The sequence below is a fragment of the Anolis carolinensis genome, chromosome 3 (genome assembly GCF_035594765.1).
Source record: "Anolis carolinensis isolate JA03-04 chromosome 3, rAnoCar3.1.pri, whole genome shotgun sequence".
NCBI classification, from domain to species: Eukaryota; Metazoa; Chordata; class Lepidosauria; order Squamata; family Dactyloidae; genus Anolis; species Anolis carolinensis.
Genome location: NC_085843.1, coordinates 10,483,462 through 10,499,785, shown reverse-complemented (window position 1 = coordinate 10,499,785; position 16,324 = coordinate 10,483,462). Strand labels below are relative to the sequence as shown.

General features: G+C 46.5%; 1 protein-coding gene across 16 annotated transcripts in view; it reads left to right on the top strand.

Annotated features, from left to right (window-relative positions):
* tenm4 (teneurin transmembrane protein 4) overlaps positions 1–16,324 on the top strand; it is a 1,874,213-nt gene that overhangs the window by 1,723,640 nt on the left and 134,249 nt on the right. For 11 of the 16 annotated variants that reach the window (XM_062977060.1, XM_062977059.1, XM_062977071.1 and 8 more), the window contains one exon: positions 707–733. The exons of the other annotated variants lie outside the window; for them this stretch is intronic. In XM_062977060.1, the coding sequence (XP_062833130.1) occupies positions 707–733 (27 nt within the window). The remainder of the gene's footprint in view (positions 1–706; positions 734–16,324) is intronic. 16 annotated transcript variants of the gene reach the window in all.

Genomic DNA, 16,324 nt, shown 5'->3' with positions numbered 1-16,324 from the left:
ATTCAGTTTTATGTTGCTTCCATCCCATTTCAGTTATAGCAGTGTTTCTCAAACTATGGTCCTCCAGATGTTTTGGACTTCAGTTTAACAATTCCTAACACCTGGTAAACTGGGTGGTATTTTTAGGAGATGAAGTCCAAAACATCTGGAGGAGCCCAGTTTGAGAAACTCTGAGTTATAGAATAAACTAAATATGCATCAGATTTAACATCATAGGCAGAAGTTCTAAGGGTACCATAGTGCCAAAAAGGATGGAATCAGTGGGAATGAAATAATTTGGATTCTTTGAGCAGGGAAGTACCATAATGATTCTGCTCTATCAATGAATAAGTGAAGAAAGAAAAAGGGAGAAAATACATTAGTGGTGGCCATGTGGAGTGGTCGCTAGAATTGTGAAAAGGACCTTAAAATCAGTGACCCTTTATACCCATCTTTTTTCCCCCTTATCTTCTCAGAAAGTGTACTTTTCTTAATATTGTGACTGAAAGTGTTGCTACTCTACCCTTTTTCATTTCACTCCCCTGTACTAAAGACTTGCATTGTTGTTGTTCCTGCTGATGCCGTTGTTGTCGTTGTTGTCTGCCATTCCCGCCCTTCCCCTTTCGATCCCTACCCTTTGCCTCTCTTGCATCCGCACTGTCTTGTACGAAGCTGTACTGCACTTGATTCAATCCTACTTTACATGTCCTGTCTTTTATCTCCCAAGCTCACTATCTGGATAAGGTAGTGAAAGGTATGGTGGTCTTCCTTCCTCTTTTCTTCCCTGCCGTTTGTCTTTGTGTTACAGACCCAGTGGAAAGACACACACAGAGACAGACATACACCCACCACATCCCTAAAGAGAGTGCAAGTGTCAACTTAGATCACATTTTCTCTCCATGCTCACAATACTCTCGCCTAAAAGTCTGACTAGATATTTAGGCTGAGCAAATGTATTTGAGATGTCACCTCGCACCAACTTCATGTCCGTGTTTCCTCTATCCTCTCTGTTCCATCATTTGTTCCAAACTGGCCAAGTTCTTCAATATTATGTTGGAGGGGGGATTACCAGTCATTTGGGCAAGGTGTGTTTTTAAAACAAGGGATGGCCCAAAAGATGAAGACCAGGTGAGTGTGTTTTATATAACGCCTGCTTGCTTCCCGATTGAAAGGAAGAATTCTGACCATGACCATTGTTTTTGTATCCTGGTGCAGACTTAGCTAACTACTGTATTTCTTCAATTACAGTAGAGTCTCACGTATCCAAGCTAAACAGGCAGGCAGAAGCTTGGATAAGCGAATATCTTGGATAATAAGGAGGGATTAAGGAAAAGCCTATTAAACATCAAATTAGGTTATGGTTTTACAAATTAAGCACCAAAACATCATGTTATACAACAAATTTGACAGAAAGAGTAGTTCAATACGCAGTAATGTTATGTTGTAATTACTGTATTTACAAATTTAGCACCAAAATATCATGATATATTGAAAACATTGACTACAAAAATGGCTTGGATAATCCAGAGGCTTGGATAACCGAGGCTTGGATAAGTGAGACTCTACTGTATTCACATAAGCAAATGTTTATCTACCTCTGTAGGGTCAACTACAATTAAATATTGCAAACACAATCCTATGTTAAGTCTCATATATATGTATCTTTAGCAAAACTATAATCAGCCACCATATATCCAAAACCAACCAAATGCAACTGACTTCTGCTTGCTACTTTATTTTAGAAGTTGGCACTGGTGAGAGTTCAGGTTTTGTTCCACCTGGGCTTCTAAAAGCATCATTACACTTGAGCATTTATCCAATTTAAATCTGGTTTCTGCCTCCTGCAGAATTCTGGGGTTTATAGTTCGGTGAGGCCGAGGACATACCTGGCTGAGCTCTTTAAAGCCCCCTCCCTAAAGTGGATTTAAAGTGGATCCAAACCCTAGTGTGATGAAGCCAAAGAGTCAAAGCTGCTCTGGGGCCGGAGGTGGGTTTGATTTCTTCCCACTCCAATTCTGAAACTGGGGATTTCAGAAGCTTGGAGGGCAGGAGATGGTGGGCATATGCAGCCCGTGTTTTCTCACCCCTATTTGAAATTATGAGTATTTTTCAATATTTTGAGGAGTGCATGGCAGGAAAGCGAAATCAAGAATGCTCCTGCCAGTCATTGAGAATATGATGATAACAATGGATGGAGGGATCATTCTTAATTCCTTCCAGTTTTGCATGTCTTTGTTCATAGTTCTGTTCTATTCTGTTTCCATCTTCAGTTCTTAACAAAAATCACAACAGACACAATTTTGTATGCATTTAGTCTAACATGCACCTTTCTTTGTGTATTTTGACTGGAAGAATGAATTCTGCTGGATACCACGTTAACTGCCATGGCTCAATGCAATGGAATCTTGAGAGTTGTAGTTTTATAAGGCCATTCGCCTTCCGTGCCAATGAGTATTGATGTCCCACCAAATTCCAATTCCCATTGTTGTGAGCCATGGCAGTTCAAGTGGTGTCAAACTACATTAATTCCACAGTGTAGATGCACCCTAAGAAGTGCCATAACATTGCACATTTTAGAAGGTTGTTTCAGCACCCCTATTCTTTTCACTGTACTTTATTTTCCAAAACTCAATGCCACAGTTGCATAGGCCTCTGTTTTGCATACATACGTACGTACACAAAGAAAGAAATCTCACTCTAATCACATGATTTGAAAACCTTGGCATCTAACCAAGTTTGGCTCTGCACTTGCAAACCAACGGGAAAAGACATATTTCAGATAAATCTGTCAAAAGTTCTGTGGCATTCAGACCTCAAGGCTTTCAAGCAAGGTTTTGTTTTTGAGTCTTGAAAACCACACACTTTCTACAGTGCCTCACTGGAAAAAGAAAGCCATTAATCTTGCTCCAAAGTAGTCTTCCTCTTTGAGCAGCCTCCTCAGCTGAAGCTGCACTTTATTAATTTCATTTATGAAATTAGACCTATAAATGGGGAGATAGAATAGGCTGGTGGGGTATTTTGGATGGGAGTGGGGAGTTTGGAAGTTGAAAATGATTGCCTGCCATTTTGAAATATGTAGCTTATTATGTGCATTTTATACAGAGACCATGGGCGCTAATGCTCTCTTGGTGTGCCTTAGAACTTGACAATAAATATGATTGAGTTGGAGGCACATACCCATCCTTTGGAAAATGCATGGGCTCAGTTAGATGTAATTACAAGACTCTTAGGGAGCTTTCTTTGGCAGTGTCTTTGTATGGATGCCAATCAAACATCAGTAGGAAGGGAAGTCAATTCAATGCAGAACAGAACAGAGCAGGTTTTTTAAAAATATGGCAAGGTTTGCGCCTACTTTCGCAAGAATCCTTCTAGAAATATTTAATTTAAATGCCACCGTTCTTCCATATTGAATTCATTGGAGTTTATATGCACAGTTGCCTGTCTGCTCTTTATTGATGACTTGGGTGCATCTACACCATAAAATTAATGAAACTTAACACCACTTACACTGCCATGGCTCAATGCTATAGAATCCTGGATGTTGTCATTTTATAAGGTCTTTAGCCTCCTTTGCCAAAGAGTGCTGGTGCATCACCAAGCTACAACTCTCTTGACTCCATAGCATTAAGCCATGGCAAGTAAAGTGGAGTAATTAATTCTACAGTGTAGATGTACTCTTGGTTGGATCAGAAGTTTCTGAATGTCATGACCTTCAAATACTGTTGAACTGCACATCTGGCTAGGGCTATGTCACGACCCAGGCTACAGAGCACCAATAACCATACACAGAGGCCAGATTCTATCTAATATCTTTATTAAGGAAATATATAAAGTTAGTAAAAGCAAATGTAAAAGTTAGTCCAGAAGCAGACCTTTCAGGAAAGGTCAAAATTAGTCCAAAGAAACAATGTCCAATATGAAATATTAAGGTCCAAAGTTGTAATCCAATAACCGAAACACTCACTTTGCCAGGCAAAGTGAGGGGAGATGACAAGGTCCTTTAGTCCATGAACTTGAGCAAGGCTAGGAGATAACTTGATACTTGAAAACAAGGCTTGAATCGTGGAACAAGGTAACGAGGAACAAGAACAAGGTCCGTGGAATAACTTGGTAAAATCCGTGAAACAAGGCAAGGTTTAGTCCTGGGAAACAAGGCAAGGTCCGTAGGTAAACAAAGGCTGGGAAGCAGGAGCGAAGGCAGGAAACAAGGACAAGGCTTGAGCAGGAACGAGGCTTGAAACGGAGCGCGCTGTCCAGACACAACTCGCTCCGGAGGCTGACGAATTGACTCCGCAAAGTTACTCCGCGGGTAAAACACCTATATAGAGTCTAACTTTCCCGCCGAGAGCAGTTCTCTGGGAACCAGAAACGAAAGCTAATCTCTGAGACCAGATGTTTGACTCCTTAAAGATTCTCATGGAAAGCAGGCTTAATTGGCAAATTCTTAGCAATTATTCTCGCACTCCTGCGCGAGGCTGCTTCCAAACCTCTCTGTTGTTTACAAAACTCATGGCGAGAAAACACTGGAGATGTAGCCTCAGTATTTGTTTGACATACTTCTGGAACATAATCCTCTTGCAGGTGCAAGGTTCCCAGATCTGGCTGGGAAGAATCTGTCTGGGAAGAATCCAGTTCTGACTGGGAAGGTAAAAAACCCAAGTTTTCTTCTTCATCAGGCATCACAATGTCATGAGCAGGACTACAAGGCCCATGGGTCATCACACTATCCCCCTCCTCAAGCCCCCTCCCAAACTGGGACTCTCTCCCCGAGGCGCGAGGTCGTGGCTTGGCGGGATAGGTCTGATGGAAGCGACGGGTTAGATCAGGAGCATGAACTGTGGAAGCGTCTTCCCAAGAGCGTTCCTCAGGGCCAAAACCCACCCAGTCAATGAGATATTGCAGGCGGCGGCGGTGAAAGCGAGAATCCAAAATGTCCTGAACCTCGAACTCGTCCTCCCCATCCACCAAAATAGGGACGGGGGCCGGCCGGTCTACATCTGGCCGCACACCATCCGCCGGAAGGAGCAGGGAGCGGTGAAACACTGGGTGAATGCGCATTGAGCGCGGAAGTTGGAGTTTGAAAGTCACGGGGTTAAGTTGCGCCACCACTGGATAGGGGCCAATGAAACGGGCATCTAACTTCCGGCAAGGGCGATGGGAGGGCAAAAAGCGAGTGGACAGAAAAACCCGATCTCCTACCTTGATTTCGGGGCCCGGCTGGCGATGTTTGTCCGCGTGACGTTTATAGTCCTCCTTGGCTTGTTCCAGTTGCTGGAGCAAAAGTTGTTGCACCGCTGTGAGTTCCTGCAGCCAATCTTCTGCTGCGGGAACTTCTGAAGTTTCAATGACAGGGGGAAAGAAACGTGGATGGAAGCCGTAGTTTGCAAAGAACGGCGTTTCTTTTGTAGAAGCCTGGACTCCATTGTTGTAGGCAAATTCCGACAGTGGTAACAGAGAAGCCCAATTGTCCTGTTGGTAGTTTACATAACAGCGAAGGTACTGTTCCAAAGTGGCATTGGTGCGCTCCGTTTGCCCATCCGTTTGGGGATGATGAGCTGAAGATAAACGAGAGTCTATGCCCAATAGTTTTTGTAGTGCCTTCCAGAAACGAGAGGTGAATTGGGATCCACGGTCTGTGACCAAACTCTTGGGCAATCCATGTAGTCTGAAAACATGTTGGAGGAATAAATCTGCAGTCTCTTGGGCCGTGGGAAGACCTTCACAGGGAATGAAATGGGTTAACTTGGTGAAAAGGTCCACCACCACTAGGATCGTGGTGAATCCACAGGAAGGTGGTAAGTCAGTGATAAAATCCGCAGAAATTATTTCCCATGGGCGAGATGGGTTAGGAAGGGGGTGTAGAAGCCCTGAGGGCTTCTCCCTTCTTATCTTGGAGCGCTGGCATACTGGGCAGGTGTTAACATATTTCTCCACATCCTTGCGGATCTTGGGCCACCAGAAATCTCTTAGGATCAAATGCATGGTTTTAAATAGTCCGAAATGCCCTGCTGGTTTGCAGTCATGACACAGACGAAGTGCTTTTTCCCTGCCCGGTCCGGGTGGGATATAAACATGATTTCTATAGCAAAGCAGTCCATCTTTAAGCGAAAAGGGAAAATGCAGACCTTGACGAAGTTGGTCCTGCGCCCAGGCATCTGCTTGCTGACTAGCCCTGATTTCTTGAGCACAGATGGGCCCTGGAGTAGAGGGAGTTGAATCAATGGGAGTGGATTTGGTGTTCCCCACTGTGAGCGTGGCAAAGTTCTCGGGTTGTAGTAGTTGGGATTCAAAGGTCTCCTTGCGTCCTGCAGCGTATTCCGGTTTACGTGACAGGGCGTCTGCTTGCTTGGTTTGGGCTGGGGTCACATAATGAATCTGGAAGTTGAAACGTTCAAAGAATAAAGCCCAACGTTGCTGCCTCTGATTTAGCTTGCGGGCAGTTCTTAGATGTTCTAGATTCCGATGATCAGTGTGGACTTCAATGGGAAATTTGGCCCCTTCTAGCCAATGTCTCCAAGTTTCAAAAGCTGCCTTTATGGCTAATAGTTCTTTTTCCCAAATGGTATAGTTCCTCTCTGGTGCGGTTAGTTGACGAGAATAATAGGCACAAGGATGAAGGTGATCTCCCACCGGTTGTAGGAGCACAGCCCCAATTGCCACATCAGAGGCGTCCGCTTGCACCACAAAAAGGGTTTCAGGATCTGGATGCTGAAGGATTGGCTGGGATGTGAATAATTTCTTTAGTTGCTGGAACCCTTTCTCTGCTTGATCAGTCCAGCGGAAGGGCTGTTTTCCACGGATGCAGCTAGTGATTGGGTCAGACCAGCGGGCAAAATCTGGAATGAACTTACGGTAATAGTTCGCGAACCCCAAGAATCGCTGCACCTCCTTCTTGTTAGTTGGCGCCCGCCATTCCAATACTGCTGAAACCTTGGCTGGATCCATGGAGAGCCCTAGAGGCGAGATACGGTATCCAAGGAAATCTACCTCTTGTAGATCAAAAGCGCATTTTTCTAGCTTGGCATAAAGTCCATGATCCCGCAATCGTTGCAACACCATTTTGACGTGGTTCTCATGTTCTGATTGTGATCTAGAAAACACCAAAAAATCGTCCAGGTAGATTATCAAGAACCTATCTAGATAGTCCTGGAAAATGTCATTGACAAAATGCTGGAACGTTGCGGGAGCTCCGCATAATCCATAATTCATAACTCGGGACTCGAATAATCCGAATTTAGTCTGGAAGGCGGTCTTCCACTCGTCCCCTTCTCTGATGCGAACTAAGTTGTAAGCTCCCCGAAGATCCAGCTTGGTGTAAACCTTGGCTCCTCGAAGTCGGTCTAGTAGATCCGAGATTAAGGGCAGGGGATAGCTGTTCCGCTTGGTGATATTATTCAATGCTCTGTAGTCCACCACCAAGCGTAATTCCCCTGACTTCTTCTTCACAAACATCACTGGGGAGGCGGCTGGGGATTGAGAGGGTCTGATGAATCCCTTGCGAAGGTTTGTCTCTATGAATTCCCTGAGAGCTTCTTGCTCTGGTTCAGTCAGGGAGTAGAGATGCCCTCGCGGGATCGGGGCCCCCTCCACCAAGTCAATGGCACAGTCATAAGGTCTATGTGGGGGTAATTTTTCGGCTTCTTTTTCATTGAATACATCCCAATACTCGGAGTACTTCTTTGGCAAGGTGATAATGGGCTCGGTGTCTGTGGCATGGCAGACCTTGGCTACGAGGCAATGGTTTTGGCAGTACTTTGAAGCAAACTGCAGTTCTCTGTTGGACCAGGAGATGCTTGGGTCGTGAAGTGTCAGCCATGGAATCCCCAAAATCACAGGGAAATGGGGAACCTCAGTAACAAAGAAGGAAATCTCTTCCATATGTTCCCTTATCCACATCCTGGTGGGTTCCGACCACTGGCTTACGGGGCCCGTCTTGAGAGGGCGGCCATCGATGGCTTGCACCACACGGGCATTCTTGAAGTCATGATATTGTAATCCCAGAGAGTCGGCATACTCTCTATCAATGAAATTATTGGTAGCTCCTGAGTCTATCATGGCGTGGATCATGACGGGTCCCTTTTTTGCTGACCATAAGGTGACCACTAGAAGGAACAGGACCCCGGTTGGCGGCTCTTGAATGGGTTTCTTGACCGGGTTGGCGAGCCTCTCTACGCCCGGTCGTTGGCTTCCCCCGCCGGCTGTGTGCCAGCCGCCTCAGACGTCTTCGTCTCCGTGGAGGACGCCGCCGCAAGACGGGCGGCAGGCTTCCCTTTGGCTGGGCACTCTCTGGCGAAGTGGCCCCCATTCCCGCAATACCAACAGAGATTTAGGCGTTGGCGGCGGGCCTTCTCGGCGGCATCTAATCTGGGGCGCACATTGCCCAACTGCATCGGCACCTCCTCGCTCCCTCTGGGGTATGGGGATGGTGGTGGGGGTCTCCACACTGGACGCGGCTGAACGCTGGCGGGAGCGGGGGGTTTTGCCCCAGCTCTACCGCTCTGGCCTCGTACCCACTGCTTCCTGTTGGCAATCATGACTTCAGCCCGTAAACATTGATCGATGAGTGCTTCCAGCGTTTGGGGAGGATCCACCTTGGAGATTTCCTCCAGCATTTCAATGTTGAGACCCTCCCGAAATTGTCCTCTGAGGGCAACATCGTTCCAGCCGGTGTTGTGGGCCAGCACTCGGAACTCGGCTATGTACTGAGACATGGGTCTGTCTCCTTGGAAGAGGCGGCGGAGTTTGTGCCCGGCTGCCTCCAAATTGTCCTCGATTCCCCAGGTCGCCTTAAGGTGGTCCAAGAAATGTTGCGCTGACCTTAGATGTGGGGAGGCTTGGTCGAACAGAGCCGTCGCCCAGTTAGCCGCTGGCCCGTCTAGGAGACTGTAAATCCACGCCACCTTGATGTCTTCCTGGGGAAACTCGGCATCACGGGCCTCTAGATAAGCTTGGCATTGGCGACGGAAAACATGAACCTTAGAAGCTTCTCCAGTAAACTTGGTTGGCAACGCCATGGCCGGAAGACGGATTCCGCGTTCCTTCAAACCCTTTATTTCTCCATCCTGTGCATTGAGCTTATCACGGATTCGGTCCACCTCATCCTTGTCGATGGTGTAGGTAATCGGCTGGCCGCTCGGCCCAGGTACGACTCCGGTAGACATTCTGGCCGAGGTTAATTGGTGCTTAGGGTGGCGGAGTCAAACTGTCACGACCCAGGCTACAGAGCACCAATAACCATACACAGAGGCCAGATTCTATCTAATATCTTTATTAAGGAAATATATAAAGTTAGTAAAAGCAAATGTAAAAGTTAGTCCAGAAGCAGACCTTTCAGGAAAGGTCAAAATTAGTCCAAAGAAACAATGTCCAATATGAAATATTAAGGTCCAAAGTTGTAATCCAATAACCGAAACACTCACTTTGTGTCACGACCCAGGCTGCAGAGCACCAATAACCATACACAGAGGCCAGAATCTATCTAATATCTTTATTGTAGGAATATATAAAGTTAATAAAAACAAGTGTAGAAAATAGTCCAGAATTAGGCCTTTCAGGAAAGGTCAGAATTAGTCCAAAAAAGCAATGTCCAATAAGAAATATTAAGGTCCAAAGTTGTAATCCAATAACCGAAACACTCACTTTGCCAAGCAAAGTGAGGGGAGATGACAAGGTCCTTTAGTCCATGAAACTTGAGCGAGGCTAGGAAATAACTTGATACTTGAAACAAGGCTTGAACGTGGAACAAGGTAACTAAGAACAAGAACAAGGTCCGTGGAATAACTTGATAAATCCGTGGAACAAGGCAAGGATTGATCCTGGGAAACAAGGCAAAGTCCGTAGATAAACAAAGGCTGGGAAGCAAGGCGAAGGCTGGATAGCTAGGCAAGGCTTGAGCAGGAGCGAGGCTTGAATCGGAGCGCGCTGTCCAGACACAACTCGCTCCGTAGGCTGACGAATTGACTCCGCGAAGTTACTACGCGGGTAAAACACCTAAATAGAGTCTAGCTTTCCCGCCGAAGCAGTTCTCTGGGAATCAGAACCGAAAGCTAACTCTGAGACCAGATGTGAGACTCCCCAAAGATTCTCACGAGAAGCAGTCTTAATTGGCCACATTCTTAGCTGCAATCCTCGCACTCCTGCGCGAAGCTGAATCCAAACTTCTCTGTTGTTTACAAAACTCCCGGCGCAAGAATACGGGAGAAGTAGGCTCTGGGCTTGTTTGACATACTTCTGGGAGACAACTTTCTTGCAGGTGCAAGGTTCCCAGATCTGCCTGGGAAAGATCTGGCTGAGAGGAATCCAGTTCAGACTGGGAAGGTAAAAAACCCAAGTTTTCATCTTCATCAGGAATTACAATGTCCTGAGTGAAAGGGGTGATTTGGGAACTAACCCCAATCACTGAAAATTACCCGAGTTCGCCAAGCCGCTATGAGACCATTAAAGAGCCCAAAATTCGTTGAGGACAAAACACCTTTATTGGTAGCTACCGGCAGACAGAGTCACACAGCAGTGTGTGGCTGGCAAAAGCTGTCGGCCAAGAGTGTTCCCACCTCGGCCAATTTATAGGGCAGTTGTTTATCAAATTTTAGTTCCTCTTTCTGGACTGGAATTTACTGGAAATCCCCCAGATCAGTTTGTGGTGAGCTAGAGTTTCCTGCGTTGTCAACAAGTCCAGGATGTTCTAACCGCAAGGTTTCAGCAGGTGCAAGCATAACATATGTAACGTATATATGTTGCATACAATTCTCGGAATTACCCTAACCGCAAGTACAACCGAAACTGATTATTGCTAAACTTAGACACATGCTGCAAAAACAATGCAGTTTCCTGCGTTGTCAACAAGTCCAGGATGTTCTAACCGCAAGGTTTCAGCAGGTGCAAGCATAACATATGTAACGTATATATGTTGCATACAATTCTCGGAATTACCCTAACCGCAAGTACAACCGAAACTGATTATTGCTAAACTTAGACACATGCTGCAAAAACAGCAAGTTGCAATTCTTTATAATTTAGAGGGGAGACTGATCCTCCATTTCAAAGCAGACAGGCAATTCTAAAATGGAGTCACTTTGGGCTAAGTGACCCCTTCATTCCCCCGTTTTTTCTTGTAACCAAGGAAGACATTTTCTTGGTTACACAGGCAATTTCACCTTCCCAATTACAGTGGGGTGGTGTCTTGCTCCATGGTGTTTAACTGCATATACATGACACGTTGAACTTCCCTGTGCTGACTGAAGGTGGCAGTGATCAGTCTCGCCATCATATTTCTTAAGCATGACATAATACAAGGCAAAAAGAGCAAAGCAAGAAGTATAATTAGCAAAATTATAAACAATACTTTGATGAGGTCTCGTAACCAATTAAGATTCGGGAGCCAGCCAAAAAGCCAATCCATCCAGCCGGTTCCCTTGGGGGTGTAAGTAGCCCTTATGGTGGAGACAACGTTGTTGATTTTGGCCACATCAGATTCAATAAGCCCAGACTCATTGACATAATGGCAACAAGTTGTGTTCAGCCATACACATAGGCCACCCTCTGCTGCCAGAAGGTAATCTAATGCCATCTTGTGTTGCATAAGGACTCCTGCTAGTGAGTCAATTTCAGTCTGGAGTGCCTTCATGCCTATAACGGTTTGATTGGCCAAAATCTCCAACTGTGCGGAAAGCCTCCTTAGTTGTTTGACATTTAGGGCAACTCCCACCCAAGGGAATAGGATTGCTCCAAATCTTTCTCCCTCTGTTAGGTATGTATTCTCAGGATCATAGCCACGTTTTTCATCATAGGATCTTTTAGGCCTGTTCCACCGGTCAGCTGCTTCCAATGCATGCAGGGGCTGCTCTCGCGGGTGTATCCCAATATTAGTGGGGATTAGGGTACCAATGGTGCAGGTACCAACCCATAGTGGGGGTAAGACTTTACCTCCCCACTTTCCACATATCCAGAAGTACCCCGGAGGCAATCCTCCCATTGCATGGTTATCAAGCAGTATACCGGGCCTTGGCCTTCCAGGAATTTGGTATTCCATTGGGAAGTTTCCTTGCGTCCGGAGCAGATCTTGCCGCGGTGGGGGTGCGGCTCTCACCACTGGTGATCGTGGTGAAGAAGCAGCACCACCCACAGGCGGTTGTGGTGGAGCCGCCGCTCCCGCCTCAGGTGGCTGAGTTGCTGCCCGAGGCAGCTCCGACCCGGGCTTAACCACATATATTTTGGGGGGAGTGTTAACTTTCCCATTACGTGCCGGACGAGAGGGCGGTTTCTTGTCACCCCCCTCTGGTGAGGCCACTTGTCTTTTTAATCTCTGCAAGTGACCATCTCGTTGTGGCTGTGGCTGTTCAACTCCAAAGTGTATGTTGTCATAATACACAGGGAGAGTGAGATTACAACGGGGGTAATCTCCTACTTTTATGAGTTTGGCTTGGGGGAAGTTCTTATGATCAACTTCTGAAATCCCTTCCTCTGACCGTGTCAGACAGGCTGATGCATCTGGTGCAGAATCATCAAGGGCCAATAAAAATTGAGCCGAATCAGTCAACCCCTCTTCACTTGCATATGTCCAAGGGGTAAACAATTTCCATCCAGATACATCCAGCAGTGGCCCTGCTTTCATGACCCAGCCCTCATATTGAGAGTGAGGGCTATGGGCACAAATCCAGCAGTCTGCGACCTCTGCTTCTTTGGCTATTTCTTTAATTAATTGGTGGAACATGTTCTTGTCCCAACCCATCTGAGTCTGCACCAATGGCATCATTATCAATATCAATAAGTATAATTGTGTCCTCATTGTCACAGTGGTGTTTGTCCTTAATATCACAAAATTTCAGCCAACACAGAAACAAAATACAACCCACACAGGAACCCCCAATTCCCCACACCCAAAACCAAGTGTCCATTCGGTCTTTTGGGACACTCTCGGAAGTGTACCCTCCTTCCTTCTTCAAGGCGGTTCTTGGTAACCTGACCTCTGGGGCTAGCTCTAGGTAGCTTCGGGCCCCTCCTCTTCAGGGCAGCTCTTGGTAGCTTGACCCTTAGGGCGTGTGAGTGTGAATTTCAGTGGATTGTCCTTGTGTAGGTTTACCTTCCAGAAATCAGGATCTTTGGTGGTATAGTCCTTCTTGACACGAGTGTAATGTACCCACGGCTTTATACCTTTCAACTTCACAGCAGTAGGGGTTGTAAGCAACACCTCCAGTGGTCCCTTCCACCTTGGGCCGAGGGGATCGCACTTCCAATCTTTCAGCCAAACAAAATCTCCTGGTGAGAAAGAATGTAACGCAGTAACGGGAAAAGGGTAACGCAGCATGCCAGTATATTTATACAGTTTGTTCAACACTGTACCCAAAGCTTGGACCTCTTTTATCAATTCTTGTTTTCCTAATTCATGTATGTCTCCTTGCAGAGGTCTAATTTTCAGAGGGGGTCTTCCATACAACAATTCATAAGGTGACAAACCCAGGACCCTGGTGGGGGTGCATCTGACCTTTAGTAATGCCATTGGCAATATTTGAACCCATGTCATCCCAGTCTCTTGACACATCTTTGAGATTGTTCCTTTCAAGGTCCTATTCATCCTTTCCACTTTCCCCGAAGATTGGGGCCGGTATGCACAATGCAATTTCCAAGCGGTTCCTAACAACTGGGCTAGGCACCCTAGGACCTGGTGGACAAAGGCCGGGCCGTTGTCACTCCCAATGTGTAAAGGTATTCCGTATCTAGGGATTATGTCCCTCATCATGGCACGGCTGACCTCTACAGCCTTCTCAGAGGTGGTAGGATATGCTTCCACCCACCCTGAGAATGTGCATACCATCACCAACATGTAATGAAATCTTTGGACTTTTGGCATTTCAGTGAAATCAACCACTAGAGACTCAAAGGGTGTCGTTCCCAAATACTGAACTCCAGGTGGGAGCAATGGCCCCATCCTGGGATTGTTCTTAGCACAAATTTCACATCTTAGAGCAGCGGTTCTGGCCAGGGCATGCAAGCCGTCCACCCAGATTTGCCGTTCCAAGAGTGAAGCCATTCCTGTTGCACCTAAATGGGTTTGTCTATGAACCTCCTTCACCAATCCCCATCCCAACGCTTTTGGGACGAAGATTTTCCCATTGGGTAATATAAGAATATTACCCTTCCACTTTGCCCCTTCTGCTAGGGCCCACTCCTTCTCTTGTGCAGAGTAAGTCATGGACTCTACTGTGGGTGTAACATCCAATTGCAAAACTGATTCCTCTGATGTGCTCTCATCTGCTGCTTTCCTAGCCTGTTGATCTGCCAGGCGATTTCCCTGTGTTACCTGATCCTCACCGTACTGATGTCCCTTGCAATGCATGACTGCTACCTCCTTTGGTTCCCAAACTGCATCTAAAAGCTGTAAAATTTCTGTTGCATTCTTGATTTGTTGTCCAGCAGAGGTCAGCAGTCCTCTTTCCTTGTAAATGGCACCGTGGGCATGCAAAGTGGTGAAGGCATATTTCGAGTCAGTATAAATATTGACTCTTTTTCCTTTAGCCAATTGGAGGGCCCTGGTCAGAGCAATCAACTCGGCCCGCTGTGCGGAAGTCCCCGGAGGCAACCCCTTTGCCTCTAGGGTCTCCCCATTGCTATTCACCACTGCATACCCCGCTCTCCTTTCAGAACCAACCACACGACTTGAACCATCTGTGAAAAGCACCCATTCTGGAGTCTGTAGTGGCAGATCTTTGAGATCTGGCCTGCTCGAATATACTTCATCCATCACCTCTAAACAATCATGCTGCATCAATTCTCCTTCTTCCACTGGCAACAAGGTAGCTGGGTTTAAAGTGGCACACACTGACAATTTAACCTGTGGATTGTCCACCAACATGCTTTCATACTTAAGCATTCGGCTATTGGTGAGCCAATGGTGTCCCCTGTGTTCCATTAAAGTCACTACTGCATGGGGACACTTTAAAATCACAGGCTGCCCTAAGGTCAGCTTGTTTGCCTCTTCCACTAGAACTGCAGCAGCCGCTACAGCTCTCAAGCATGGGGGCCATCCACAGGCCACATTGTCCAGTTGTTTAGACAGATAAGCCACTGGCCTGGGCCAATCGCCTACCAACTGAGTCAATACTCCTACAGCCACTCCTTTCCGTTCTCCTACATACAAGTAGAAAGTTTTGTCCAAATCAGGCAACCCCAAAGCTGGGGCAGACATCAAGGCTTTCTTCAATTGCTCAAATGCATCCTGCTGTTCTGTTCCCCACACCAAGGGGTCTCCTGACTTCCCTTTTGTAGTCTCATGGAGGGGTTTGGCATATAGTCCGAAGTTCGGAATCCATATACGACAAAACCCTGCCGCTCCTAAGAATTCTCTGACCTGTTTCCGAGTTTGGGGGGTAGGGATGGAGCAGATGGCTTCCTTGCGCTCCACCTCTAGCCTCCGAACACCTTTAGCCAAACGAAAACCCAAATACTTCACTTCCTGCTGAACCAGCTGAGCCTTTTTCTTTGAGACTTTGTAACCTTTCTCTGCCAAGAACTGCAACAAGGTCTGAGTTCCTTCTAGACATTCTTCTCGGCTATCTGCACAGAGGAGAATGTCGTCCACATATTGGAGAATGGTCCATCCTTTATCATTTTTGACCATAGGCAGCAAGTCCTGTGCCAGGGCTTGTCCGAAAATGGTCGGGGAATTACAAAACCCTTGCGGCAATCTTGACCAAACGAGTTGACCTTTGGCCCCTGTCCCAGGATCCTCCTTTTGAAAGGCAAAAATCTTCTGGCTTTCTTCAGCCAGTCTGATGCAAAAGAAAGCATCTTTAAGGTCCAGGACAGTAAACCATTGGTGATGGGGTGGAATAAGGCTAAGCAGTGTGTATGGGTTTGGAACTACCGGGTGAAGAGGGACTACTAATTTATTTACAGCCCTCAAATCTTGGACAGGGCGATAAGACCCATCCGGCTTCCTGATTGGCAACAAGGGTGTGTTCCATGGAGACTGGCAAGGAACCAGTATTCCGTATCTCTCCAACTTCTCCAAATAGGCGGCGATTCCAACAATCGCCTCCCGAGGGAGCCGATACTGTCGGATTGCCACTGGATTGGCGAAGGGCTTTAATTCAATTATGACTGGTGGAACATCCTTTGCCAACCCCGGAGGGTTATCTTCTGCCCATACCTCTGGGACATTGAATGCTTCCCAGTCGGTTCTTTCTTCCAATACAGAATATAATCTCCACTCTTCCTCCATAGGTAGTTCCAAAGCCATTTTCAACTGCTGTTCTACCAGTTGCCTATCCGGACCTATCCTGAAGCCTGCCAACATTGAACCATCTTCTTCAAAAAGCAAAGCAGCTCGCATTTTGCACAAAAGGTCTCT